The sequence below is a fragment of the Melospiza georgiana genome, chromosome 2 (genome assembly GCF_028018845.1).
Source record: "Melospiza georgiana isolate bMelGeo1 chromosome 2, bMelGeo1.pri, whole genome shotgun sequence".
Taxonomy (NCBI): domain Eukaryota; kingdom Metazoa; phylum Chordata; class Aves; order Passeriformes; family Passerellidae; genus Melospiza; species Melospiza georgiana.
Genome location: NC_080431.1, coordinates 94,465,417 through 94,492,282, shown reverse-complemented (window position 1 = coordinate 94,492,282; position 26,866 = coordinate 94,465,417). Strand labels below are relative to the sequence as shown.

The 26,866-nt window shown below is 38.6% G+C and overlaps 1 protein-coding gene across 1 annotated transcript; it reads left to right on the top strand.

Annotated features, from left to right (window-relative positions):
• The first annotated feature begins 783 nt into the window (after window positions 1-783).
• On the top strand, window positions 784-20,532 carry ZPLD1 (zona pellucida like domain containing 1). The gene is made up of 10 exons (XM_058018599.1): window positions 784-889; window positions 6,046-6,266; window positions 8,562-8,743; window positions 9,377-9,449; window positions 12,475-12,572; window positions 13,172-13,252; window positions 14,062-14,233; window positions 15,561-15,669; window positions 18,419-18,448; window positions 20,357-20,532. The coding sequence occupies exons 1-10, from the start codon at window positions 784-786 to the stop codon at window positions 20,530-20,532; spliced, it is 1,248 nt and encodes a 415-aa protein (XP_057874582.1).
• Window positions 20,533-26,866: the final 6,334 nt, after the last annotated feature.

The window sequence follows — 26,866 nt, the reverse complement described above, 5'->3', positions numbered from 1 at the left end:
AACCCCAAACAAACAAACTAACAAAATAAACCAAACAAAATATTAGTGCTCTTGGATTCACTGACAAAAATCTCAATATTTTGGGATACTTTTGACAGACATGTATAAGAAGTTGGGATTTTTTGGTTGTGGTAAGTACCACAGGTATTACACCTTGGAGCTTTCCTTGAAAAAGGAATCATTACTGAGGACACTTGAAATTCATGTGTTCCGATTGCCAGATACAATTCAAGTAGATGCAAGTGTCTGTACCAGCTCTTTGTGGAAGCTCAGTTTAATTGCATTTGTGCTGCAAAGAACAAATGTTTGGCAAACAGATATGAACCCATTTTTATTATAGGATCTTGAACCTCAGAATTTCTGAGCTAACAATTTATTTCTGTGGTTTTGTATGACTTGGAAAAATAGTTTTATTATAGCCAAGATGTCTTTCTTCAGCAATTTGACGCTGAAACATCAAAAAACGATTGGAATTTAAAAATTCAAGCAATTCTAATATATCATTATATTTTAGGCTTGTTTTTTTTCCCTTTTCTATTATCCTTGAATGCCTTATTTTGCTAGTTATGATTGAAGTTGGAAGTTAATAGAAATTAGGCATTACTCAGGAGCAGAGAAATGGGCCCTGCTGCCTGTGACCTCTTTCCCACAAGCTTGTGAGCTTTATCCCCAGTTCCTTTGCTGGAGATCATCGCCTCCCAGCAGTGGAAGTTTACAGTGAGCATCTTTAATGCAATGAACAGATGTGTGTAATAACCACTCCATATTTTGCTAGGTTTTGCAATGGAACAGGTATGGTTGCTGCTCCTGCTGACGATTAAAGTGCTCCCAGTGACTGCTCAGTTCAATGGATACAACTGTGATGCTAACCTCCATAGCAGGTTTCCTGGTAAGTATTTAATAGACTTTTTTTCTAATGGCTTCTTTATTGTCTTGGTTCAAAGCAGTGCTTATTTTTAAATACAGAGCTTTAAATCTGTCTAAGGCCTGGGGGTAGGACTCCAGATTTAGTGAGTCTTAACTGTTTTTGTGACAATGAACTTGCCTAATGCTGCACTTTACTTCCTTCTTAATTGCACAATGGGTCAAATTCAGCCTGGTAGCAAGGCAAACAATTCCCCTCACACCAGTGGGGCTTGACCTGCTTTTGCCAATGCTCTAAACTGCCCAAGACATTCACCAGAGCTCATATTGTTGTAAATGTTCTCTATAGATTTAACACTCTCACACTTCTAACTGGGTTTTCTTTCATATTTAGGTTTTATAGTTTTCTTTTTCCTGGGTAAGAGAATATAATTATATCCTTTTAGTAAAATAAAGAAATATGTATCTATTTTAAGTGAAATTACCTTGATGGCAAAATTTTAGTGCCTCACTTCAACATTAAGTCCTTGCTTAGGGACAGGTGAAGCAATGAGTTTTGTCTATGGATGATGTATTTTCCTTCCTCTAAGAAAATGGGAATGAAGTCATTTTGGGGACATTGGATGCTCAGAGCTGTTAATACAAGGAGAAATAGAAATGAAATGTCAGTCTTGGTGGCATGGTATCAGGGTTTACTCACGCAAAGGATCCTTTAGTTTCTATTATGTTGCTGATCCTTCCTGCTTCAGTTGTATCATGGGCAGAATAATAATAAAAAGAAGCCTGTGACTACTGTCTCTCTCACATCTTGTTTTTCTGAGATAGCGATTGACTTGAATAGTTCAGTAATGAACACTCAGTATAGTATTACATTGTAATACCTCTCTTGTTGTTGCTTTCTGAATAATAAAAGTTTTGATTTTTTTTTTCAGGGTGGGTCAGCTCTTTTATTAAATTTAAGTCAACAGAAGGCAGAAAGTCGGTGTATTGATTCCCATGTTACTATCACACTGCTAGGTGTTTTGTTGGTGTAAGGACCAGCAGTGGGTTTGATTCTTTTCCACTTAATCAATATGAACGTGAAGAACAGAGAAATAAGACATGCAAAGATCAAATACATTGATTCCATTCCTGAGAAAATCACAGTTTAGATGAAGATTTTGCAAGCTACTTTTTAATATCTATATATTCCTATTATATTCTATTCATAATAAATACATTCCATTTAGTGTCAATTTTTGCAGACTTGCCTCTGAAGTGTGAGTGAATTTTGCCCACTTGCTTCAGAGCTACCTTTTGAGTTTCTTATGTAATTGTGGCTTATCTGGTCCCTGTTTCAGGCTTCTTGAGATGTTTGCAACAGATAGAGGGAAGTTTATGTTCTTCTTTCTGTGTTTTAAAATTTTTCTTTGGTAATTTTTTGCACCTGCTCTGTGCCAATGTTTGTTTGCAATGTGATAGCTGCGAATTGAATTCATCTCTTATTGAGGGTGCTGAGGGGCCTCTTGCAGTTCTGCCTCATAAAAATGAGTCATATCAGATTCCATTTCTGCCACATCTGATTGAATTGGGAGAAAATCTGTTTAGGTTACAGGCAAACAGATTTTTTTAAAGTAAATTCCAATTCACCCCTAACTGGCCATATGAGCTGAGAGCAGAGTCCTTCTTTTTCTTGTTTGTCATAGAAGATTCAAAGGCCAGGATTTAATCAACAGTCTTATTGTTGATGTTGAGAGCTAGGAATGAAAAATAATTCTGTTTGTTAGTTGTGCATCTGAGAGGGAGGTAAAAGCCAAGAACTCCTTTTGCCCCAAATTTGCCAGGTGTTATTTTCAATATGCAGAAATGGGCATATGCTGTGTAATGGGCTGGGGCCAGTGGAGCTGTGAGGCTGCTGAAGGTGGAGAGAGCCTCTGCAGGGAGAAGGGGCTCACTCTTCCTCTGCTGGCTTCCCCAGTACTTGGCTCAGGAGAGGTCAAAAAGGAGAACATTTTAAAACCAATATCTTCCAGGCTGAGACAGTACTCACGGAGCCTTGTAATGGGTAGATTTTTCTTCCTGTTCCTTATTTGTTCCATGCAAGGAGTCTTTATTGCTGTCAGCTGGAATACCAAGCATGATGTGGAGATACTGGAGAAGCCACTGGGTGTTGAAGTTGTCTCCTCTTTTTCTTTAAATGTTGATAAGAAACAGGAGTTGTCTTCAACAAAGAGGACAAATGAAGCCTTCCTAGAGGAACCATGGAGCTCATCCATTTTTCATTTGTTTGTGCTTTTATCATTCATTGCTTAGGTGACTTCTTGCATGGGAATAGTGCTGCATAAATAGGATGACAATCAAACAGAACTTTTGTTTCTGCAGTTTGCAGGTTTATTTTAGAGTGCAGGTATGCAATAGTCATCAGGAATGAAGGAAAAAATAGCCCTATTTTTGGTAGACTGAAAATGCAGCAATTTTTTTGTACCAAAGCTGGATTTGTTCTAGAGAATATATAATTAGGTTAGATCTTGCCATCATTCAGAAAGCTTACATAGAGAAAAAAACTTTAGATCTGCATTGCAGTGAAGCATAGCTTTTAGAAGGCTTCTGGGACATAGAGCCATATCAGTCTGTCTCCAGTTGGGACATGCAGTTTTGATTCAGGGGGCTCTTATCTTGAGTTCATGTTGAATACTTTGTAGGGACTGAGGAAATATTGCAGATTTTTCACATACACTGTGCATTTTAATTTAATATCAAAGCAGGGATTTGATCAAAGAGGAGGTTCATGAGGAGAAACTGGTTTTGAACTACACAGGACTTTCATTCCTCTTCTGATGGGATGACTTTTATCAGTGGTGTTCTGTGGAAACTCTTCTCCTCTGAGGGTTTTTTGCTGCCTGCCCTGGGGTGAGTTGTCAATGTGTGGAGAGGCAGCAGAACAGAAGTGGGCAGTGGAGCTCCCAGCATTTTCCCCCATGAGTCTGTCCATAATTCAGGATGGTCTCTGTTTCTGTAGGATCTGTGTACCTCTTGGGCTATACTCTCTTGCTTGAGAGACATCCATGAGCACTTCTGGCTGTAGATAGCTTGTGTGATTTGAGTCAGAAAGAAACCAAATTTGCCTGTATGGAAACTCTGAAGCCCTCACAGTTAATTCTTCATCAGCTGGGTGCCATAACCTTAAAGCCATCATTCCTCTGACTCAGAAAACCAGAGCCCTTTAATGCAGGAATGCAAATACTTTTTGTTTGTTTCTTTCTTTTAACTTATATAGGAAATATTTACCCTCCCAAATTATCAAGAAATGTGCTGGATATTTAGCAACTTAGAGGGCATTAGATGTGTTTGGGACTGGCTTCAGATAAATTTCTGCACAAAACATGTTTTATTTCCAGAATGGACTAATTTGGCAGCAATGCTTCTTCATGAAATAGCGGGCAGAAAAGGTTAAGTCTGGAAAGATTGTTTATCCTCCTCCTGTATCATGCAGAAGTTGGTTTTGTATGATAGGTCTCATCTCCCATAGTTTCAAATGATAATTTTGCAAGCAGTAATGATAAGTTAAGTGGTAAAGTTATTATTCTGCTTTCTGAGAAGGCTTGAGGTGAGTTATGAAATCAACTGAGCTACTTGGTTACATCCTGCAATTTGTTATGATCTGTTTGTGCGTCAGCCCAAGGAAGCATAAATGCACAATTTGCCATTCCCTGTTTTGTGCTGGCCCCTCTACCTTGGTACGCTCATTAAATGGATGGTAATAGTCCTCCTGCAGAGAAAACGAAGGCATGCTGCTTCCTGATCTTTGTGCGTTACATTAGTGGGATTATGACTGTGTACAAACCAGGAGAATTTCATGCCAAATCACTTCAACTCCTGTCTTGCCTCCAGTACCTTTCTGCCCAGATTTACACCCAGCGAGTAACATTTATCATGGCATTAGCTCAGGACTGAGTTTGGCCTGTTAATTTCTGCACTTGATTGTTTTGGCTTGAAAGCCACCATTAAAGCTGTCTAAATTAAACTACTTGTGCTCCTGTACCACGGGGGAAGAACTAGTTCATTGTAATGGAAATTTCATTTCCTCTCTGCTGTGACTACGAAGTGAAGCAATTCGTTTTAGCAGGCTTAATGGTACAGTATTGACTGAAGTTGTTCTACAATTTTTAACAGCCCTTAATCTTTAAGCAGATGTAATAAATTAGTTCTATAAAGGAGTAATGTCTGTGTTTAATACAATGCAGTATGTATTTTTGTAAAGCACTGGGGGGAAATGCCAGAACAGCCCCCCAACCATCTACGGGCAAAGAAGAGCTTAAAGAAGAGCAATGTTAGAGCTTTAAAGCAAAACAATCTCTTGCTTGTGCCTGTATCTGAACCTGATGCTTTTCCATTCAGAACATAAAAGTCTTCAAAGCTTTTGAATAAAAGGTCAAATTGGCGAAGACACTTTTTCTGCTTTTCAAAAACTGATCAGTTTTAACAGCTGCTTCTTTCTAGGTCTTTTGTGTTGTCATAATGCACAGAATGAAAGATTGCAAGATGCTTTGTGGTATTGATCATAGTCTTTCTAGAGCCAACTGATTTTTCATTAAAGCTCAAGTTGATGGTTCTTATAAAAAACCCCAAAGCCAAAATCCAGGGAAAACCAACTTTAGAGAGATCATAATAAATTACTCTGATATGCTGTTGATTGTACTTCAAAGTCTGCACAGCCTGAGACTGTGATCTCATACAAAGCAGACTCCAGACAACTCAGAATAATGTAGCCAGTTTTCATGCCAGAGTGGGCTGGGAGGCAGAGCTTGGCCTTCTCTATTTCTCAGAATTGCTGGAAATTTCTGTTCCAGAGGGGGCTGCTTAATCAGACTCTAAATATTTGAATGCTTGCTGTTTTCTACTCTATTGCAGTGTTTCATTTTACAAATGTGCTACTAAACGAATTTCTGTGGGATTAATATATTTCTTGCTTGTTTACACTATGTTACTATATTAACTTCTGTTTTTTTCTTCAGCAAAATGGTAGAGTCAAATCTGTTCTTCATACTAATGCAATTCCTACCTTTACATTCTAATATTTTCCTGAAAATGAAATCTAAAAATTTATCTGATTGTAAGTCACAATGCTAGACAAACTGCTTCAATAGTTGTGTAATGATTTCTTCAAATCTTACAATGTCTTTCCCTCTGTTTTTCTTGCAGCTGAGCGAGATATCAATGTTTTCTGTGGAGTACAGACAATTACTATGAAGATAAATTTTTGCACAGTTCTTTTTTCTGGTTATTCTGAGACAGATCTGGCACTGAATGGGAAACATGGGGATGCCCACTGCAGGGGCTTCATCAATAACAACACCTTTCCAGCAGTGGTCATTTTCATCATCAATCTGAGTACTTTGGAATCTTGTGGAAACACTTTAGTGGTAAGACCAAAGCAAAGTGAAATTATAGCATGGCTATGTATACATAGGATCAAGTGAATGCCCTTGACAGCATTGTGTCTTCCATAGATAATATTTACTTTGTCTTATCCAGTTGGAAACATATTGCATATATCAAAGAAAACCAGAAGAAGCTCATAATTTATAATGTTGATTGCTATTGAGAAAATATGATGGGACCCACGTGTGTGCTCTGATTAGAAAGTGTAATTTTTGTTTAAGTGTTTTGTCAGTGGAAGAATGAGATTGTTCCAAGGTCTTTCTAAAAGTCTTGCTGACCATGCCTCAGATTTAGCAGAAGTGGAGAATTTGATAGTTCATGTGTATCACATTGAGTGAAATCAAAGTACCTATAAATAACTTTAAAAAAACAAGTTAAAATGTGTTATTTTCAAGGCTTTTATTCTCTCCAAAATTCTTATTTGTACTTGATCCCTGTCAGTTTTTATAACAACCCCCCTGTTTTGTTGCTAATAATTTTGCTGAAATGTTTGATATGCTCTGTGACTTAGGGTGAGTTTTCTTTTAAAATTTCAACAAAAAACCAGTTCAGCCAATTCAAGACTCTCTTTTCTAGCCGTAGCACCTGTATGACTTGCAGTAGAAGAATTTTCCAGGAAGCAACTTCTTCCTGTTCCTGTGTATTTGGTCACCCTGTAAACTCTCTGATCTTGCTATTTGATCATAATCGTAAGAGATTGATGTTTAAAAAACAAAACAAAAAGACTCCCCAGTCTCATAAGTCCAAATAATTGGAGCTTCCCATGAAGTCCCCCATCAGGCTGCACTGAATACAAAGACAAAGCAGCTGCTAAAAATATACCAAGAAATATTCCCCCATCCTCTCTGCTTATTCATGCTGTGCCCCCAAATGAGGACAAAAATGGAGCAGGGAGCATTTCTTATCATCTTCCCCCCACTGGAGTTTTACAATCCCCTGCATTTCTTGGCAGTGTTTCACAGCAAAGACCTTCAAGCTAATTTTCAATAAAAGTAAAGGAAAGACAACAGTTCAGGCAGAACTTGTGTAAAACCCATGTCTTTCTGTAACACAGCAGGCTCTGCTTTTTACTTTATGGGAGTAGGGTGGTGAGGAAGTTAAAAAAGCTTTGGTTGACTGTACTAATTTAGCCTGTACTCTTTAGGCAAAACTCAGATCCTGGAAAATTCTATTTTCAACGTTTTGTGCCATTAAAAAAATGATTAAGTATGCTATGGCAAAATGCATGCCTGTTTCTGTCTTTTGGGTTTGTTTTTGATGGACAAACAAATCAAAATTCCATGCATCCTGTGCTACTTACTGCAAAATGCTACAATTCGTGCACCTCAGGATGATTCTTCCATAATGAAATGGTTTTTAAAGAAACCATGTGTTTTAAAGCTACTGAGAACATCTGTTTTGCTAATACAGTTGTACAAAAGAAATGCTGCAATAGAAGTCCAGTGCCGTGTTAATTTGCCCTGTTGTGTCTGCGCCTACTGAGAAAGGAATTTGTGCTGTTCTCAGTTATTTTCAAACAACCCCCTTATTCAGATCAGTAGCTACAGATGGAGTGGGGCTGGGCTGATACCAGCAGGGAAGAGTCCCTCAGTTTTCCTGAGGACTGTGTGTTCTTGCAGGCTCTGCACACTTTGTGAGCTGAGCAATACAGAATAGCATGTGCCCATGGATGCAATTCAGGTTGCATTGACATTAATTTTGTACTACTTTTGAGCTCTGTAATTTCTGACAGTTTATAGTTTATATTTAAGATTTAGAAATATATAATATAAACAAAGCCACACTCAAAAGTTCAACTATTTGGCTTGTATCTGCTTATAAAAGTACCTTATTTTTGATGTGTCCAAACTGAAGTGCAACAGCGAGAGAATATTGTTTCTTGCTTGTGTATTGGCCTTTTTATTAGATATAGAAGCTCATTGTAAGATAATACTTTTTAACAGTAATAGAAAGCTTGCTTTAGTTTTTCCCAATAAGTTGCATAAATTAATTGGGAATGTTGAGAAAAAAAGTACCTATGAAAAAATATGCCTCCAAGATTCATAGTTCCTTTCAAATGTTGCTCAAGTCCGTTCTAAGAACAGTGACTTTTATATGCATGATTCCAGGGAGGTGAAAGACAGAACACAGGGAAGATGTTATTAAACTAAATAATTTTTGAATGTTTTAGTGACAATATTTCAGGGTAAATTATGGGCTAAACCATGAGTGTCCTTCAGTTTCTTTTGCTCCACAGTTAACCTCAGCTAATAGAAATTTTCTCTCTTCCTCAATAGGTATCCTCAGCTAGAGGTATCAATGCTTATGGAAATACCTCAGTGGTACAGATAGGTAATGTTTCAGGCTATATTGATACACCAGACCCACCAACGATTATCAGCTATTTGCCGGGGCTTCTGTACAAATTTAGCTGTAGCTACCCACTGGAGTACTTGGTTAACAATACCCAGCTCGCTTCGTAAGTGCCTTTTCATTTCTATGTGTTTCATCCCCATGGTTGTTTAAGCATCTATATGTGCAGGCCATAACAGCATTGTCCATGTAGCAATTTTGGCTGCTTGAGAGTAAAGGAAAAGGAAAAAGCACCAAAAGAAGAAGTATTGCAAGGAAAAAGAAAATTCTGTAGCGTCATTATATGACACTATAATATAATTTATGAAGACCTGCTGTTTGAAGAGACCCTTAGATAATGTAAAACTTCCCTTAAAATTCAGGTTTTCTTCTCAAAAATTATAGCAGAAAAAAATTCTTCATGAAATAGAAACTTGTAAATATAGAATGCAAGAGAAAATATTTCCATGAGTAAACCTTGTACATCATGTCAAGTGAGTTCCTTTTTGTCACTTTGCCTCTCTGCTAATTATTTTTCTGATTCGTGTTTCCAGTACAATCCAGTATTTTCTGCATAGTTAAGACTGTCAGTATTTTCACTATAAATTCCTGTTTCTGAAGTTTATAACCCAAATGCATAAATTAACTCCTTGTGATATGACTCATTGAGTTTTTTAATGATAAAGCCTACTGAAGTATGCAAAAACAAAAATAAGGTATCTTTCTTCATGATGGTTTTTGGTTTCTGGGTCTGTTGTAGGTCATCAGCTGCTATTTCTGTAAGAGAGAACAATGGTACATTTATCAGCACTTTGAATTTGTTGCTTTACAATGTGAGTATAAAGCACAGTATGACCTGGAATGAATTAATCTCTGTGCTATGTGGTTACAAACTGTTTTAGCAGATGAAAGTATGGATTCGTCTTCATAATTTGCTGTTTTCTTCCCACTCCCCCCATGAGCCAAGACTTTCTTCCAGGCATCTTTCATCTCTGAATTCCTCCTTCCTTTTTGTTTGCATGTACCTGCTGTCTTGTGTTTATATGGCTGGTCTTTGAGGACAGGCACAGTCTTTTTGTCCTGTATTTATTCAGTTCCTCAATTTACAGCTCTGGCTTTCAGCTGGTAGTGCCACGTGACCAATCAATTGTAGCCATAACAATCACACTCCAGAGTGCATATTTTGTTTGCATTGATTATGTTTCTCTGTGTGTCTATAGGTGCTTTGTGCTTAAACAGAGAGTACTCTGTAGAATTCTATAAAATTATTCCAGACCTATTCCCATAGCAATGAACTGGAGCACTTTGGCTGTGGTATTTTTATGTTCAAGCCTCATCAGAGTGTTTCACTCATCTCTGATTGTTGAGAAGGATGCATCAATTCTAAATCTATATCCTGATGCATATGCTGCCTTGAGGTGTGGACTTTAAAGATGTAAAGGGTTAATAATTATGACAGTTTTCATCCAATGCTTCTTCCTTATGTTTTAGATAATTTGAATATGCATTATTGTAAAAGCTTTTACCATGTAAATGGGTTGGTGACACTGAAACATGAAAAATGCAAGGACCTCTATTTAACATTAATCCCTGAAATTATATTTTTGTGTTGATTAAAATTTTTACTCATACATTTTAAATACCTGATTTAAATATCAATTTTTCAATCTATCAAGCATCATTTTTTGTAAATTATGAATCCGATTTTTTTTGCATTATTATTCATGCCATCGTGTTGCTGAGTTATAATTCATGCAACTGATTTAAAAGTCAATGCTTTATGCTTTGAACATAATGAGCTATAAATATTGCAACAGGACATTTTTCAATGGCATTCTCTAAAAAATCGTGTTTGTTTGAAAGAGCAGAGCTCCAAATAACAACCTATAATCTGTTAAAATGATGATTATAGTTCTCTGATTTTTAAATAAACCTGTGATCAAAAAGATGGGGCAGAATGAAGAAGGCAAATTTCTCAGTCAAATCAAGCATTGACCACTGCATGTTGACTGCCTTTCAGGGCCCAGTTCAGCAAACAGCCCGGAATAAATGCAATTGTTGCTCATATTGAGCACATTTTTCCCCTCAGATATCCCCATAAGCCAAATGTGCTTTCATCCTGCCCACCCCTGTAAATTTACAAGCTGACCATCACCAGTGGTGGTAGCAGCCACATGGCTCACCCTAATGAGTAGCACTGTCAAAGAATTATACTGCTAAGGCTGGCAAATTCCAGTGGTGGATGTGCCCTTCTGCTTCACTCCCCAGGGCTGGATAAATACATGGACACCTTGTGCACTGCCTGCCTTTTTCCCTGTTGGGAGTGCCTCTGGACACCTGCTGTCCTGTGGGCTCACTTGATCCCTGTTAGTAGTCCTTGTTTTGGGCCTCAAGGCTCATGTCCACCCGTGCTATTAGTGAGGGGATGTGTACAGATTTGTCTCTTGACTGCAAGCTGTCTTCTCCAAATTTAGCTGTAGGGCTATTTCTTAATGCTGACTCTTCATCTTCTAAGCTTACCTCTGTCTTCTGTCACAAAGTGTTGTTTAGATTTACTTTGTGATGCTAGTACATGTCATTGTTAGGAAAGACAAGAGCTGTTATGGTAGACTCAGAGTTTAATAGCAAAATATTTAATAGGCTTTCACAGAGCCTAAGTGGCTATTGCTTTTATGCCTTTTTGCAAATGTCTCTCTAAATGAATAAAAACTACTCTTAAAGAATAAAAGAGCAACTATGGAGTGTAATAGTGAGGGTCTTGCACTTTTAAATCAGTTGCAAAATGTGGCTGAACTGTTATAGAAATGTATAATTAATCTGAAAGAAGGCAAACCTACTTGAAGGCCTCTGATACTGCATAGATTAGATATTGGGCATGCTGTTAATTTTGGCATTTGAAAAAAAATCACTTGGTCTCTGGTGCAAACACTCTTGTTGCTGTCATTTGCTGCTTGCCATGGTCTCACTTGCTGCAATGAACCTGGTTGAAATCTTATCTACCAGTTTTTTCATATGTATTGAGTGTTTTGAACTTTCACAAGAGGTCTCAACATGCTGAGTCACTGTGCTATCTGTATTAGCACTAGTTTGACAAAGGTGACTTTACCAGGTAGTGCATTTTGATATTCTCAGTTAATCTCTGTTGCACAGATCTCTTTCATTGCTTTGTTGCTAAAGTGTAAAGTGATGTTAATGGTTGAGATTTTGAACAAAAAGCCCCAGTAAAACAGCTATATTTAAGTAGTAGTATATGGGGAATTCCCAGCTTTTATGTTGAGTACAGCTTTCTTCAAACAGCTCTTTTGAAATACTAGAATTTAAACGAAAATGTTTGTTATTTGTGATTTTCAATAAGCCATTTGGACAGAAACTGCACTTTGGCATAGCAGAATATCTTTGTTCTCCCAGACTATAGCTTGAAATATGTAACATTTAATGGATAATATTCCTAACTCCACTAATTCAAATAACTTTAGCAACCTTCCCTGGGAAAGAGTGCAGTGGGGCAACCCAGTAAAGCTCCTTTATTAGAAAATCAGAGTAGCTCCTCAGTGTGCCTGTAACCTCTGGGAGACTTACTGAAGTGGCAATGAATGATATGTTTTCCTTAATCACTGAGCCAACCACCTTATTAAATCATATATTCTCCCAAATTGTTTCATGGGGCAAAGCCAGTCTTTGCAGACAAACTTGCAGGCAATTTCTGTGGCATTGCTTCTTGCCTCTTCCCTTACAGAGGACAAAGTAGCAATCATTCTACACAGAAGAGTCAGAAAAATTGCTGAGAGCTCAGTCTGGATGCAGATGGGTTGTTAAAGTGGAATTTCTGTTACAATTGAGGCAATGTTTGTTTTACAGGATTCAACCTACAGCCAGCAACTTCTTATTCCAAGCACAGGTTTACCTTTGAAAACCAAAATATATGCAGCTGTAAGAGCAACCAACCTTGATGGCAGGTACCATAGAGGGTGTTATTTCTTGTCTTGCTTGCTTTTCAGCTCTTGTTACCTGATTTAGAAGCATCTGTCTTTCCTCATAGCTTTTTGTATTTCAAAATAATGGTTGGTGTTCAATAATCACTGATCTCAGCTGGAGGGTGTCAGGTCCTTGGCAGTGAATGCATATTTTGCTGCAGTTCTCATTATGAAAGTTTTCCTGAATTAGACTTTAAATCCTACATAGCTTTCTTTTTAAGAATAGGTCTCTGTTGGACCAAGAGAGAAAATCCAGGGCTTTTAAAAGTGGGCTGGTTTTGATTTCTAGTCCTTTGTGGCCATGATTTCTGAGAGGAGGTGTGCAGTGTGTGTTGACTTTGAAACCAAATAATTTGATTTATAAAGTTCTGCTGTAATGTTGTGCTGTTTAATCTTGTAAGTAGTTGAAGAAACAGGATGCCTGGCATGTGACCTGTTTAACACAGTAACTCAGTTTCACTGTAACAGCCTGCACTACCTGTTTGTATGCTTTTCTGTGCTGTCCTTTCATCTCACCTCCCTCACACCCCCCATGCTTGCATTGCCAGCTCCCCTCATCTATCCCTTTGCTCCCTGTGCAGGTGGAATGTTTTGATGGACTACTGTTACACCACACCATCTGGCAATCCTAGTGATGATCTTCGGTATGATCTTTTCTTCAGGTAGGGCCTGTGCAAACCCAGTATTTTGTTGGTCTTTCTTTAAAAAAATAAACTTCTTCAATAGTGGTGTCTTAAACTTCCTGGAAAGTTTAAGCATTATTAGTAGGCCGGACCAAGGACTAGGCTTATAGATAACATGTCAGAGCTTCTTTTTGGGTGAACATAAATATAGAAGCAGGTGCCAAGTTATAAGAATTATGAATGTAGAAAAGCATATATCCAAAGTACTTCTTCCAGAGATAACATAAACACTTAAAGTGAATGGCTAAACTGGCCTTTATTTTACCAAAGGTGAATGTGGTGAATGACAGTGATGTAAAACATCAGAGACTTCAGTCCAGGAAAGTAGTTAAGCAAATGATCAAATGTAAATAGATGCTCCTACTTCTACTCCCAGTAATAACATTTATTTGAATTGGAACTTTGAAAAACATCCTGGAAATATCTCAAATTAAATTTTATCCATGACACCTAATGAAGAGGTACTGTCTTCATTTGGAGTTGCCTGTCTATACTGGTTAGCATACCTGCTTCTTGCTTCAAGTCTCAAGTCTCTTTGAGCACTGGAATTAAATGGTACCTTGGTTATAGCTGTGGTGCTGCAAAACAAAACAGTGTTTTTGTAGAAATGTGTTTCAGCACAGGAGCCTGCAGCCTAATTGTGCAGGCAGATTGTGTCTGCAGATATTTTCATTTCCAAGGAGCTAAAGTGTTGATCTTGCAGCTTAAGCTATCATATTCCCAGCTAAGAGCTTCAAAATACTTACAGAGCTGCTCATCCCAGTTTCACTCTTCTCTACAAAAACTAGCTGTGACAAGGACCCGCAGACAACCATAATTGAGAATGGCAAGAGTCAAATGGGCCGGTTTTCCTTTGAGGTGTTTCGCTTTGTGAAGCACAAGAACCAGAAGATGTCCACGGTCTTCCTCCACTGTGTGACGAAGCTGTGCAGAGCAGATGACTGTCCATTTCTTGTGCCAGTAAGTTGTAATTATCTGGATATAAAATAGGCATCCTGGAGTTCTGCATACAAGTGTTGTGGACGTTTGGATGGCGCAGAATGAAAGCGACTTGTAGAGGCTGAAGTGAGAATGTTTTTTGTGTCTGAAGGAATGTGAAACTACTGATGAGGAATATGGAAATGATACCGTCATCTGGAGATAAAATAATACTAGACCTGCAAAACACGGGTTATAGAATATATGAGAAATTACCTCTTTGCCTTGTGGTCCCTAATTTTTAAAAGTAACAACTCTTAGATGGCTTTCAGGTTGATGTTCTTAGTATAGTAGTAAGGTATCCATCATCATAGTGGATGAAGATAAATATCTTAGAATATAGTTTATGGAAAAGTTAAAGCTATAGAAAGTGCTGTTATACTGACAAGGAAAATTTGTGGAAGCTTCTCACAGTGAAAAAAAATACCATGCCCTTTAGAGTATATAATCTCCTCTATCATCTGATAACTACTCTTGCGCTGAAGTTCATTCTGGTATATCTATTTAAAATTAACTAATTTTAGTAGTATCAGGAACAACAAATAAATTTTGGAAATGGAAACATTTAAATAAACATATAAACACAAAGTTCTGTGCTGTCTTCAGAACACTGCATTGTTTCCTACAGAATGACTTCCCACTGAGAATTTAAAAGTGCGGTCAGTTCAGTGCACTCTTGAAATTTTGTATGTTGTTTATATTTTTATGTTACACATTTACATAATTCATTTTGCATTCAATTCATATTCTGAGGTTTTTGAAGTTCTTTCACAAGAAGCTGAAACTAAGGAAATGCTACTGTTTGGAGCATGCTTGAGTACCATAGATTAAGGTAGATGGTAGGTTACAAATGTTAAAGGCGCATTCCAGATGAGAGTGCTGGGGATTGTTTTAGTCTGTCATTGCTATTTAGAACTCCATGGAAGATGTGCGAACTCTCACTCAAGAAGCTTGCTAGAATAGGGATTGTCAAGCAAAACAGATTTGTTGGGGAAAACTGTCTGTAAACATAGCTTTGGGAAATTAACTACTGAAAATTTAATATACTATAAGATGGATCTTGTACACAACAGCAAAGTAGCTTTGTAAACAAAGTGAGGCAAAATAAAATGGGAAGCCAGGAATTTATAAGATGCACTTCTAGGCAATATTGCAGATGTTTTTATTGCAAAGTGATTTAATGCATAGTAAGAAATAAAATCAAAGTTGTAGTATTCCTTACCAAAGAATTCATATTACATCAGGAAGCACAAAAAGGCCACAGTTGTGTTCCACTCTGAGTCTGTGATTGTTTTGATTGACCACTCAGATCTGCAGCAACAGAGAAAGAAGAGACACTGGTGGAAGGACGACTTGGCGCCCTCAGAGCACATCGGGCAATGCTGTCATCTCTGCTGGCCCCATCATTACAAGGAGTGGTAGGAATAAACAATCTTTCTCTATGGACTGCAGGAATTTCAGAAACCTGGGGAAATGTTTTGCAGTTTAATGTAAATTTGCAGTCACTTTTTGCTGAGTATTTTTTTATTACTACTGAATATTTTTTATGACATTTTTTACTACTTTATTTGGTAGAAATTTTGAGCTACTATTTTTGTTTGGCTCTCACATGCTTCTTCCTCCAATAAAATCACTGTGGGATACTGTTACACATATAAGGCTATTATAAAAGTCCAGACTCAGTGGGTTGATATTTTTTTTTGTCAGATTTCACCGGAGATAATAGAATTTAAGGCACTGTGTTCAGCGCTGCAATTTAATTTGGATGGATAATGAATATTCACTGTCACTTTCTATTCACCATTTCTTCCAGCTTCCCTCTGGGTTTTTATCTACATGTTGCTTAAAATTAATGCACACTATTCTTAGATTCAGCTATAAGAAAGAAATGGGACAAAACCATTGTAAATTTTAAACAGTGGGACAAAATCCACTTTTAATTGAGGGTGAAATTCTGTGACTTTCATTTTTATTGCCAATTGTTTTAGGAAAAAAATAACAGGCAGCTCTAAATGTAACCTGCAGTCTCTGAAAAAAATTTATATGACTGCTGTTTAAGTTTTTCAAATTACAAATATTTATAAGTAGTTGCAGTTAAGCAAATGATTTCAGCAGTCTTAGGTTTAGGATGCTGAGAGTAGGACTGAACCTGGTCTAGGAAATCTAATTTAAAACTTGAGAATAAAATCCTTCTTTAAGTGCCAAGTACCTGTATACAAAAAGAGCAACTGACCCTCCGGAAGGGGGAACCACCAAACAAGAGACCATTTCTAGAGCAAACAGGCTCCGTTATGAGCAGCATATCTGCAATGAAAATGAGTGATTTTTTTCATTATACATGGTCCCATTTGAGTTGCTGCCATCTGATTAGCCAAGAAAAAGGGAGAAGAATTAACTTCAAAGTTGCATACATGAGTACATATGGGAAATGAGTGATGGATTTGCTCAGCCAAACAAGCGTGCTGGAGTAATGCTGCCTTAGGCAAGGAATGGAAACTTCTTATAGCAGCCCCTGGTAGGTAATATAGCTCATGATTCAAATGCTGGAGATGCTATTTTTGCAATTCAAAAATTAAAAAAAAAGGATACTGATCAATTATCTTTAAATATTGTATAGCTTCAAGCAAAGAGATCTGATGGATGTTTAATGGTGCCAAAGAAAGTATAAACAATTTTATAATTTCATGACAACTCTTGAGGTTGTTTAAATAAGGCTGAAAAAGGAAAGTAATTTTTAGGCATATTCTAAAGGTGGGTGGATAAAGCTTTTTTGATTTCTCCATCTTCATAGTGTGCTTTTGGAGCATTCCACTCATGCTGACAGAAGGATGGTTTAATGGGAAGTACTTGAAAAAAATGGGATTCAATTCTAAACTGTGCCACAAATTTAATGATTGGCATTGGGCAAGTCCCTCAATCTCCCTTGCATTTCCCTTTTTCTTCTGGGTCAGAAAGAGGGAATTAGTCCTGCTGTCAATTCCCTTTGTGAAAATAAACTTGTGAGAACCAGGAGGTTTATGAATACCATTGTTAACAAACTAAAAAGGGGGAAGGTCATGTGAGAACTTGACCAAAACTATCTGGATGATGAATAATTTTGGATAAATTTGGAAAATTTTGGATAACTTTTTAGAATTTAGGTAAATTTTGGATGAAGAATACCAGGGTGCATAGAAGTGCTTACACTGTTTTCAAGGCCAGCACTGGTCTAGCTTTAGCACAGATACATTTGTCCCCCCATGGCCTGTCACCGGCTGCTCTGATGCAGCTGCCTTGGTAGGAACAGAAGAGTGCTGCTGCAAAAGAGTGCTGGTTCTTCTTCCGTATGTTTCTGAACTCATATTTCTAACATTTGGCTCTTTTCAGAGAAACGTTATTCTTTTTTGTTAATCCAAAATAAGTCATTACAGGAGGCGCACACAGAAGAAAATGCTTTAGTCTCTGTAAGGAGACAAAGCAGGGACCTACTTGTGAAGTTAAAATTCTGTAGCTTTTGATGGATGTCTCACTTAAGCTTGGGAGACAGCTGCTCAAAACAAATGTACATGTGAACTGTGCTCACAGATTGCACAAAAAAACCCCAAAACAGCGACAAGAAATGTTATTCTGAAATGGACACTGGGAAGTAAAAACTGAAGACAAAATACAAATATTAGCCTGCATATAAAGCCACTATGTAACTGCCAAGAGGAAAATGAGCATGGCAAAAAGAGCTTTTTTGTAATAATTTATGGTTGCTAACATATTTTTTCTTGTAAAACTCAAGGTTTTTCCTATAGAGCTATTTTATAATATAATTAAGTGAAGGGGCTTGCATATAACATTGTGCTTATTCTTCTGATGTTATTGAAAGAGACAACAGGACTGGCCACCTTTTCAATTAAGAGATTCCTGATTTAAGGTGGTGTTGGTTTGTTTTTCCACAAGACATGAAAAACTTAAATTAATATTTTAATATCGCCTGATATTTAAAATGAAGCAATGGCATGCAATTAATGTTATTGTCCATATTTTAAGAGAAATGCTAAAAGCTGCTAGTCAATGTGGCAAGTGACCTGGTGTATTTTTAAAATAAAGCTACAACTATTGGGTTTTCTGTTGCAAGAGGGGAGGAGGTAGTCATAGGTATTTTAAAAATATGACACATGCCTTTTTTTTTTAATATAGATGAGACGCCAACCAACAATTCACAGCTTGGTAAGTTGATCAGAATTTAAAAAAATATAAGAGGGTTTATGATGGAAGCAGAACTGAGGATGAACCATTTTGATTAATATCTATGCACTGGGATTTTTTTCCTTTTTAATTTTTATTTATGTTTGTTGCTTAAATGAGTCAATATCAACATGCTCTGAAAAGAAAGCATTTGGTGAGTATGGAATTCTCAATTTATTGTGTGCACCCAGCACCACCTTTTAATTTTAAACTTTTAATTCCTGTGATGAAATTGAAATGAATATCTGATACTACAGCATATGAGGGTGATGGGTACATTATAGCCACCAGATGCAAAACCAGACTGCACCATAACAACAATTTTCCTGTTGTGCCATGCCACAACAGGAAAATTGTTGTTATGGTGCAGTCTAGCTTGGTTCATATCTCAAAGCCAGAAGTTCAGAGCTTCAGCTCCTGTTATCCTAGTGTTTAACCTCACAGAGCCTGTGGAAAAAATTGGATAGAACTTTTACCCTGCTAGGGCAGTGAAGGAAATAGGCTGCAGGGCAGTTCAGCTCTTTAAGTTTTAGGGTGCTTTTCCTTTGGGCACTTGGAACACTTGTTTCAGCCTATCTGTTACTGTTCTCTGCTGGTAACAAGGACTGGCTGATGGCTAAGAAAGGATGGTCAGGTGGTACACTGGGCCATTCCACCTTGTATTTCTTCATAACAGGATGAGTGGAACAAAGAATCCATTCTGTCCTCTGAACTCTAACGCTATTTGTTCCTTTCTTTACTCAATTTAAAACATATAAAATCAGTTGCTGTTCTTGTCTGTCATGGAGAGCTCTCCCTGTAATTAATTGTTCCCTGGTGTGCTCCTACCCATGGATATAATTAAAATGATAAAAAGCAAATTCTTTATTTGCAGCACACAGTTTGCTGTGTTGATGGCTGCTATGTTTCCTTCCCATCCAACAAAAGAAGCATCCTCTCCATCCCAGAGCAAAAGCCTTTCCTTTGCCTGTTGCTGTCTCTGTGGAGAGCACAGAGGTAGAGTGGGGTGAGGTTGCTGCTGTAGCAGCCAGAAAGCAGCACAGCGTTGGGAAGGGGAGGGTAACCAAATCAACAGTGCTGATTTCCTTTCAGCTTGGGTGAGGAGAATGGGATTAATGGTGTTGAGGGCAGGGGGCTGCTTCTGGGAGGAGCAGACTGGTTTCTCACATGAAGACTGTGTTGTCATTTCACCTCACTCTCCACCACTGGTAATGGCAAATGCTCATTGGTGCTCAAATGCTTTTTTCCCCTCCTGCTGGAAAACAAAGTACTTGTTGTGGATGTATGTGGCTCATTATGTCAGAACTGGTCCATGAGCAGCTTCCTGATTTGCAATAAGTATTAAAAATGTCACCTTTCCTACTTGAGAATTGATAAACATATTAAGAAGTCCTTTCTGAAGGTGTGCAACAAGCTTCCAGAATGTCCGATATCCAATGCCAGACATGTCTGCTGATTTATATAGACTTTGAATTGAAATGTAGACAATGACAGTGGGGAAGAAATCTTTTCATTAACTTTATTAGGCTACAAATCCTTATACATCTACATTGACAGTCCTTGGATAAGTTCTTGGATAAGTCCTTGGATAATGATAGTCTTGCCTTGAGTAACACAGGTCAATGTTGGTCACTGGCAGATGAAGGTAATGCCTCAGAAGGCACATGTCCTTATCCCCCAACATGACTGATATTGAAAGAAACTGTTTTCAAAATATACTTAGATAAGCTTTATCCAAGTAGACAGGTGTACATTCTGAGGTGCAGCTAGTTTTAGTTCCTTCCTTGCAACTATACAGTATATTGGGTGTTGGAAAGGGAAGGCAGAAGTGTTTGGCACTCATGAGAGATAAAACCAGATGTCACCTGAGAATTTTTCTTCTCCTTGCAGCTCACCCAAACGGACCTCCTTTCCAGATGAACACGGTCACCAGTGCGCTGATTTCAGGCATTGTCGTCCTGGGAATTTCAAGCATTTTCTTTTTTGTATGTTCTCTAACCCTTCTGCACAGAAACTGGCCCAACAGTTCCGTCCTGAGTGGCATCCGAAACCCAGTTTTCAACTGAAAGTGATGATTTGTTTGCACTTTTTGTTTGGGGTTGCCTTTCTTGTCTGTGAAGTATGATTCCATTAAAAAGTAATATTAAGGCAACACTCCAGTGATATCCAGCTTCTGTTCCAGCTATTCTGTATTTGTAGATTTGCTAGATGATGTTGTGTAGGTGAGCAGCAGTGATGTTGGTAACAAGCCTAGAAAATGTTGAGAATCTCAATTGTGTTTGCGATCAGACTGCATGACATTTGCCCATGAATGTGCTGACAATAGAGCTCACGTCTTCATCTGCTCAGTAAAGTCTAAAAGCTGGAGAGGCTGCAGATGAGAACCTTTCCAAGTATGCCACTTTAATACAAAGGCTGACATATTCAGGAAAGTTCATAAGTTCATGAACACCTAGTAAGATAAGGATAACTTCTTTTTTTGATATTACATTTTTCACAAATACAAGTGTGTCTCAGGAGGAATTTGTTTTCAGCTGTCTTTGCTAAAAAAGACCCAAGAGAGGCTTGGAACAAGTGACTTTTACTTATTTGTAATTTGGAAGTATTTTTTTAAATCTATCTTTCATTGGCCTGTGGAGGTATCATGTATCAAGTATCACCCAAACTTCCCTCACAGAAAATTATTTTTGGAGCACAATTTGGCAACTGAGTAAAGCTCCCAGTAATATATTAATTGTTAAGGGCAAGTTTTGCCCCGTGAGTTTTTCATTTCTCAGATAAAGCTTTCATTTCCACATGGACAGTCATCAACCAGTGCTTATTTCTTTACAGATCTGCATGAGTTAGACTTGTTCACTGCATGGATGAGGGGAAGAAGGCAACTAGAAGGATAACAGGCTACAGGCGGTACTGCACTGTTGCCTCTAGTTATTCTGATGAACATCTGACTTATATGAAGTGAGTGTGAGGGGCAGGTGCCCCCAAACAGGAGCACAAGGCAGTGGCTTAGCTGTGTAGGGTAGACAAAAATGCTGGTACTAGAGAGGCCACCATGGGCACAACATATTAAGCTGGACCGGATAGACAGTTGGGATTTTGGTCACACATACAGCAGTTAAATTTCATTTTTCGTGTACTGTACATATTGCCCTAGAAACACCTCATTGATATTTATCATCATCCTGTGTTAACTGTGTCTATGTCAGAACTGGCTAATGATCAGGGCTTTTTGGCTCTCAAGGCTAAAGACAAATACAGTCTTGTTCTCAGTTTTCTCTGACCCTGCAAATGCTGTATAAAGGCCTGTTTGCAAATTCCACTGTGCTGTAGGGCAGTATCCCTAACAACCAATACTGTGCCTGTTTTCCTCCAGTCTTAATACCTCAGAAACATTTTTGCACTTCAGGGGTTAGGTCTGATGACATGTAAAACACGATTGTTTAATAAAATTAAACATTTCAGAGTGGATGCTTTGTCTGAACTGTTTTCCTTCCCCTGTCCAATTGTTACTTTTGTACATGCTTCCAGGGACCTCATTCTACAGAGGGAAAACTGCACCTGCTTTTTTAAGTTGGTTTGGTAAGAGCTTTCAATATACAGGACAAATTAATATAATTATAGATTTACTGACCTTTAAAGGAGTGTGGTAAACTCTGGAGATTTATATTCCAGCCTGGGGATAAATAAATGCAGATAATCTATTTTAATTTACTAATAAAGACAACCACAAAAATCCCATTAAAGTAATTACTACTTAGTACGGAGCAGCTTTAGCTGCTTTAGCTGCTTTCAGCTTTAGCTGAAAGTTTCCCGTGATGGAGATAGCCATTATCCTTAGAAAGTTGTTTCAGCAGTTAATTGATCTCTTCAATACTTTTAAAAATGCTTACTAATGTGAATATGCCCATTTTAACTTGCCAGTCATTAAAAAATATCAGGCTTGTGTCTGCTAGAGAGAGACCCTTTTTCTAACACAAATCCCATACAGTTTGGCTAAGGCCACAGAAAAAGAAATTGAATGGTGTTGGAAGCAAAAAAAGTTGCTGATATGATATTATACTTGTCCTATTTGATTGCTCTGTGTTTCTGGAAGACAGTGTGTTGCTTTTCTATAAGGAAATGTATTTTATAGTCATTAACAAAGTCTTGTTGACCACATTTTTTGAGTCTCAGGTAACCTATTACAAAAATGGAGTTGCTACTCAATAATGTTTTGTTTTTGTGAAGAACCAGGTAAGATGTCTGTGTAATTTTTCCTCATGTGGAAATGTGGAAATTGCTGGTACCAAAGGGTGATCTCCCTTTAGCTAAATTAGTGACAGAGTTCCAACGTTCCAACAGCCATCTATAGGAGTCATTACTGAGCTTGCTATGGATTGTGAATGTATTTGTCTCCATCATTCATTAAAAGAGATAAATATATGTTCCTCCTTGGTAAAGAAACATGGAGAGCTACAGGTGGAAAATTATGCCTAAACCAAGTTTATCCATTTACAGATCTGGCATGGGAATGATTTGAGTTGTAGTGAAAACTTGAGCCAGGCTGGCAAAATATTTCTAGGAAGGTGAAGACTGAATTTATAAAAACATCCCCATCCTGGTTTGTTTGAAAGAAATATAAAGGTATTAAGGAATGTGTGGAATCCATAATTTGTGACCTCACAAGTTTCAAGTAAGAGGTTAGGCAGAAGTTGAGTGGGTGTGCATGAAGGTTACACCCTACTTTTTGAGAGGCAGGATGTCAGGTGAGAGGGAATGGGGAATAGAATGTAAATATAAGTTTTAAATGGGGTACTGAAACTAAGATGACACTTTGTACTTTGTGTGAAGGAGCTCTGGCCCAATACAAAATGGGAGTTTTGCAGGTGTTAAGCAAAACAGAATTGCTAAAAGAATAGTGGCTCTGATAATGTAAGCAATTCTTTTAGGGATGCCTGTTATGTGTGGTTTTTTTAATGCTTTTTTGGCACAGAGGTCAGGTTTCTGCAGGCAATCACAGTGTACTGAAATATTCACAGGTTTATGACCCAGATTGTGGAGCAGACTAAAAAGAAACTGAAATTTTAAGCTCAGTTCTAAATCCAGTAGCAGTTAATAAATATATGGAAGGGTGAAAAAAATTCCAGGCTTCCCCCTTGGAAGAGATAAATGGCATATCCAACTGGAGCTGTGTATTCCAGTGCTTGGGATAAATTCAGTTGATGTTTGAGAAACAGGCCTTGGCCGAGGAACCTGAAAGTAAATCACATTTCCTACTTCATTCAGCAGACTGTATTTCTTACTCTCAATATCTCTTAGGCTCCACAAAGGTGCCAGAAGAAGCAGACTTGCCCTGATTGAACTACTCACCTCTTCATCTGGAGGATACATAGGCAGGAGTGTTGTGGTAAACTAGGAAATGTTCCAATTGTTGCAAATTGGTCTTTCCTCAGGTCACTTCCAGGCTTTATTTCAATGCCACTTGGACTTTCCACCATGCCTTTCAGGAAGAAGCAGGTAGGATGGACATGGAAGAGACATCAGAGAATAGCTCTGCAAAGACTGGTCCTGAGGTTGCAGTACTGTCATGGCTCTTTGCCATAATGTCTCTTGAAATGTTTTATTAATTTTTCTGTTATTAGTTAATTAACTCTTTCCTGGTCTTCAAAAGAGTATGTTTGTGTAATTAGGAAGCACATCCTTGAGATCAGAGAAATAGAAAATATACAGTGGAAAAGTTGTTCAAGTGACTTATTTTGTGAAGAAGGTAAACTAATCATGTTTGGTAAACCAAGGAACGTGCTGGCCAGCCAGATTTCAAATGCTGCTATTACACTTTTAACCTCTGCTTTTGTACTTCAGAGTGTAGTGTGAAAAGTACTTTGTGCTGAAGCAGCATCCCCTCCTGTCTTTGCAACCAAAAAAAATTCAGCCATAGTAGAAATGTTTGCTGCAATTCCCTGTGAAAAGGGGAAATCTTCACTCTTTTGAACTCATAAGATGGTGGTGGTTATAGACATTCACTGCCCTCACCTGAACAGGCATAAAATGCTCTGTTTACATCCTGAACTATCTGTATAGACTCTAGGTCTCTGAAGTGTGTTTATCGAACTTGCTTGTTTTGCATAAATAAAACGAAAAATAAAAATAGCTTTGCTTCAGCATGTTTTCAACCCCTTTTTCTGGACTGAAGATTGAATCAAGAGAGGCCTGATGTTCCTGCCAGCAGTCTGCTATATTTCTCATCAAGACAGAGAGGCTGAATGATATCCATTACAGATACTCTTCTAAGTGGGTAAAGAAGAATCTGCTCTTGTGACTGTTTTCTCCTCAGTGTTGTAATCCCTTGTCTCTTGATTCAAGCTGAGCTTGAATCAAACTCTATTCAGGCAATTATTACTTTTATCAGGTAGTAATATATATTGTCTCTGCTTAGCAGCTGTTTTGAGGGACAGGCCTCATTTTAGTGCGGTTTTTTTAAACTGATTTTTTATCAGTTTATGAAGAGGAATTAGTGAACTGGACCAGTCAGTCACAAGCTACTTTATAGAGTAGATATTCCTGATTTGTGTTTTCCCCTCTCCAGATTCTAATAGATAAAAATAATGATGCTGTTAATGCAAATGCTAATTGCAAATGACTCTTAGGGCAAAAATTCAGTGTAGGGTCTGCAGTGGATGACTCAGAGGATGGTGCACACACAGCATACACAAGCCTGTGTGTTCTGCACAGCCTTGCACCTGTTCTGGAGCCAGTGGCACGTCAGGAGGTGAGTAGACTGGGCACTGTCTCACTTGAGAGTCAAGCCCTGTTTCTGGAGGTTAGGGGCTGCACAGCTGGGTCAATGCCATGTGATGGAGTGATGCCTTGGGGCTTCCCTCCCTCCCCCCAAAACACTGAGCCCCGGGTTGCATATTGAAAATCACAGCACTGCAGTTTTTGTGGGCAGGACCATGAGGTGGGTGGCCAGGACAGATGCTCCCATCAGCCTCCCCACCGTGTCCTGGTGCTTCCCAGGCTGCAGGTCTGACTCTGGGAGAGCTCTGCATGTGCACTGGGACTTGGCAAAGTGGGAGCAGAGCCGTGGCAGGGCTTGTGCTGCTTGTTTGTGCTGCTGCTCCTGCAGAGTGCTGAGCAGCTTGTTCTGCTGCACGTGAACCCCACACAGACTTGCTCTGCTGGGAACACAAATTAAATACAGAAACAGAAATGTGTGAATTAGTGACAAATCACAGAATGAGCCCCTGTCTGGATAATAGTGTTTGTTTTCACAAATGAAGGCGGGGCAGGGAGATGGGGAGGTGTCAGGCCTGTGGCCTCAGGTGCAAGGGCAGCAGCCCCTGCAGATTGGGGTGCCGAGATGTCAGGCCACAAGGAAGAGAAGCAGCTTTATTCCATGTGTTATGTGGCAGGAATTTTTAATGTTTATGTTGTCTATGGGGCAAGCAAATATCTGTGGTTGGCCAGGTACACTCCAGGGCAGTCAGTGCATAATGTAGGCTCTGTGGTATAAACTAGAAAGGACTGAGTCATCCTGGGGAAATCTGCTTTGATACTGAGCTTACATCAAGATCACAGGTCTTCAGATTGAAACTTTAAGCACTCATCTACTTCTTTCTTGTACAGATCACTTCTACAGCAGCAATATGTGTTTTTCTTCAGTGGCATTTGGGTGCTCTCAGTTCTGTCAGCTTTTTTATCAGTGCTTGCAGAACACTGCACAAGTACAGTGCTCAGAAAGGAGCCTCTTCCTGGGAGCTGCTATTAAATTAATTTAACTTTATAAAAGTGTTTCTGGTCTGGCAGGCCCAAAACAGCAGTGTGACTTGTTCCTTCACTGCTAATGTGAAACTTAGACATGCTTTGAGTAGGGTCCTGTTTCAGTTGCTACCATAATTTTAATCCTTAGACTGGAAATTGCCAGTAGCTTATGATAGTGCTTTGTATTTTCTTAGTATTTTTCAAATCTTCAAGTTCTTTAAGCCTATTAGGTTCTTCATTCCCTCAGCAGGTGTTCTAGCCTCTGACTATCTTGTTGGCCCTTCACCAGACTTCTTCCAGTTTACTGATGTTTTCCTTCTAGTGTGGGGATTAGAAAATGACACGGGTTATCTAGTTTGTGCAAAAAGTGATGAATAGTGGGGGGAAATGACTTCCCTCACTCTCCTGGCCATGCTCCTGTTCATACAGCCCTGGGCACTGCTGACCTGCCTTGCTGCCAGGACCCACTGCTGGCTCCTGTGCAGCCTCCTGCCCACCAAGACCCCCCTGCTTTTCACCAGGCTGCTCCAACCAGCAGTCCCCAGCCTGTGTCACTGCAGGGGTTAATCCCAAACAGATACAGCACTTTGCAGTTGTGCTTGTTGAATTTCATGATGTTCCTGTCAGCCCATTCCTCCAGTGTGGTGAGGTCCCTCTAAA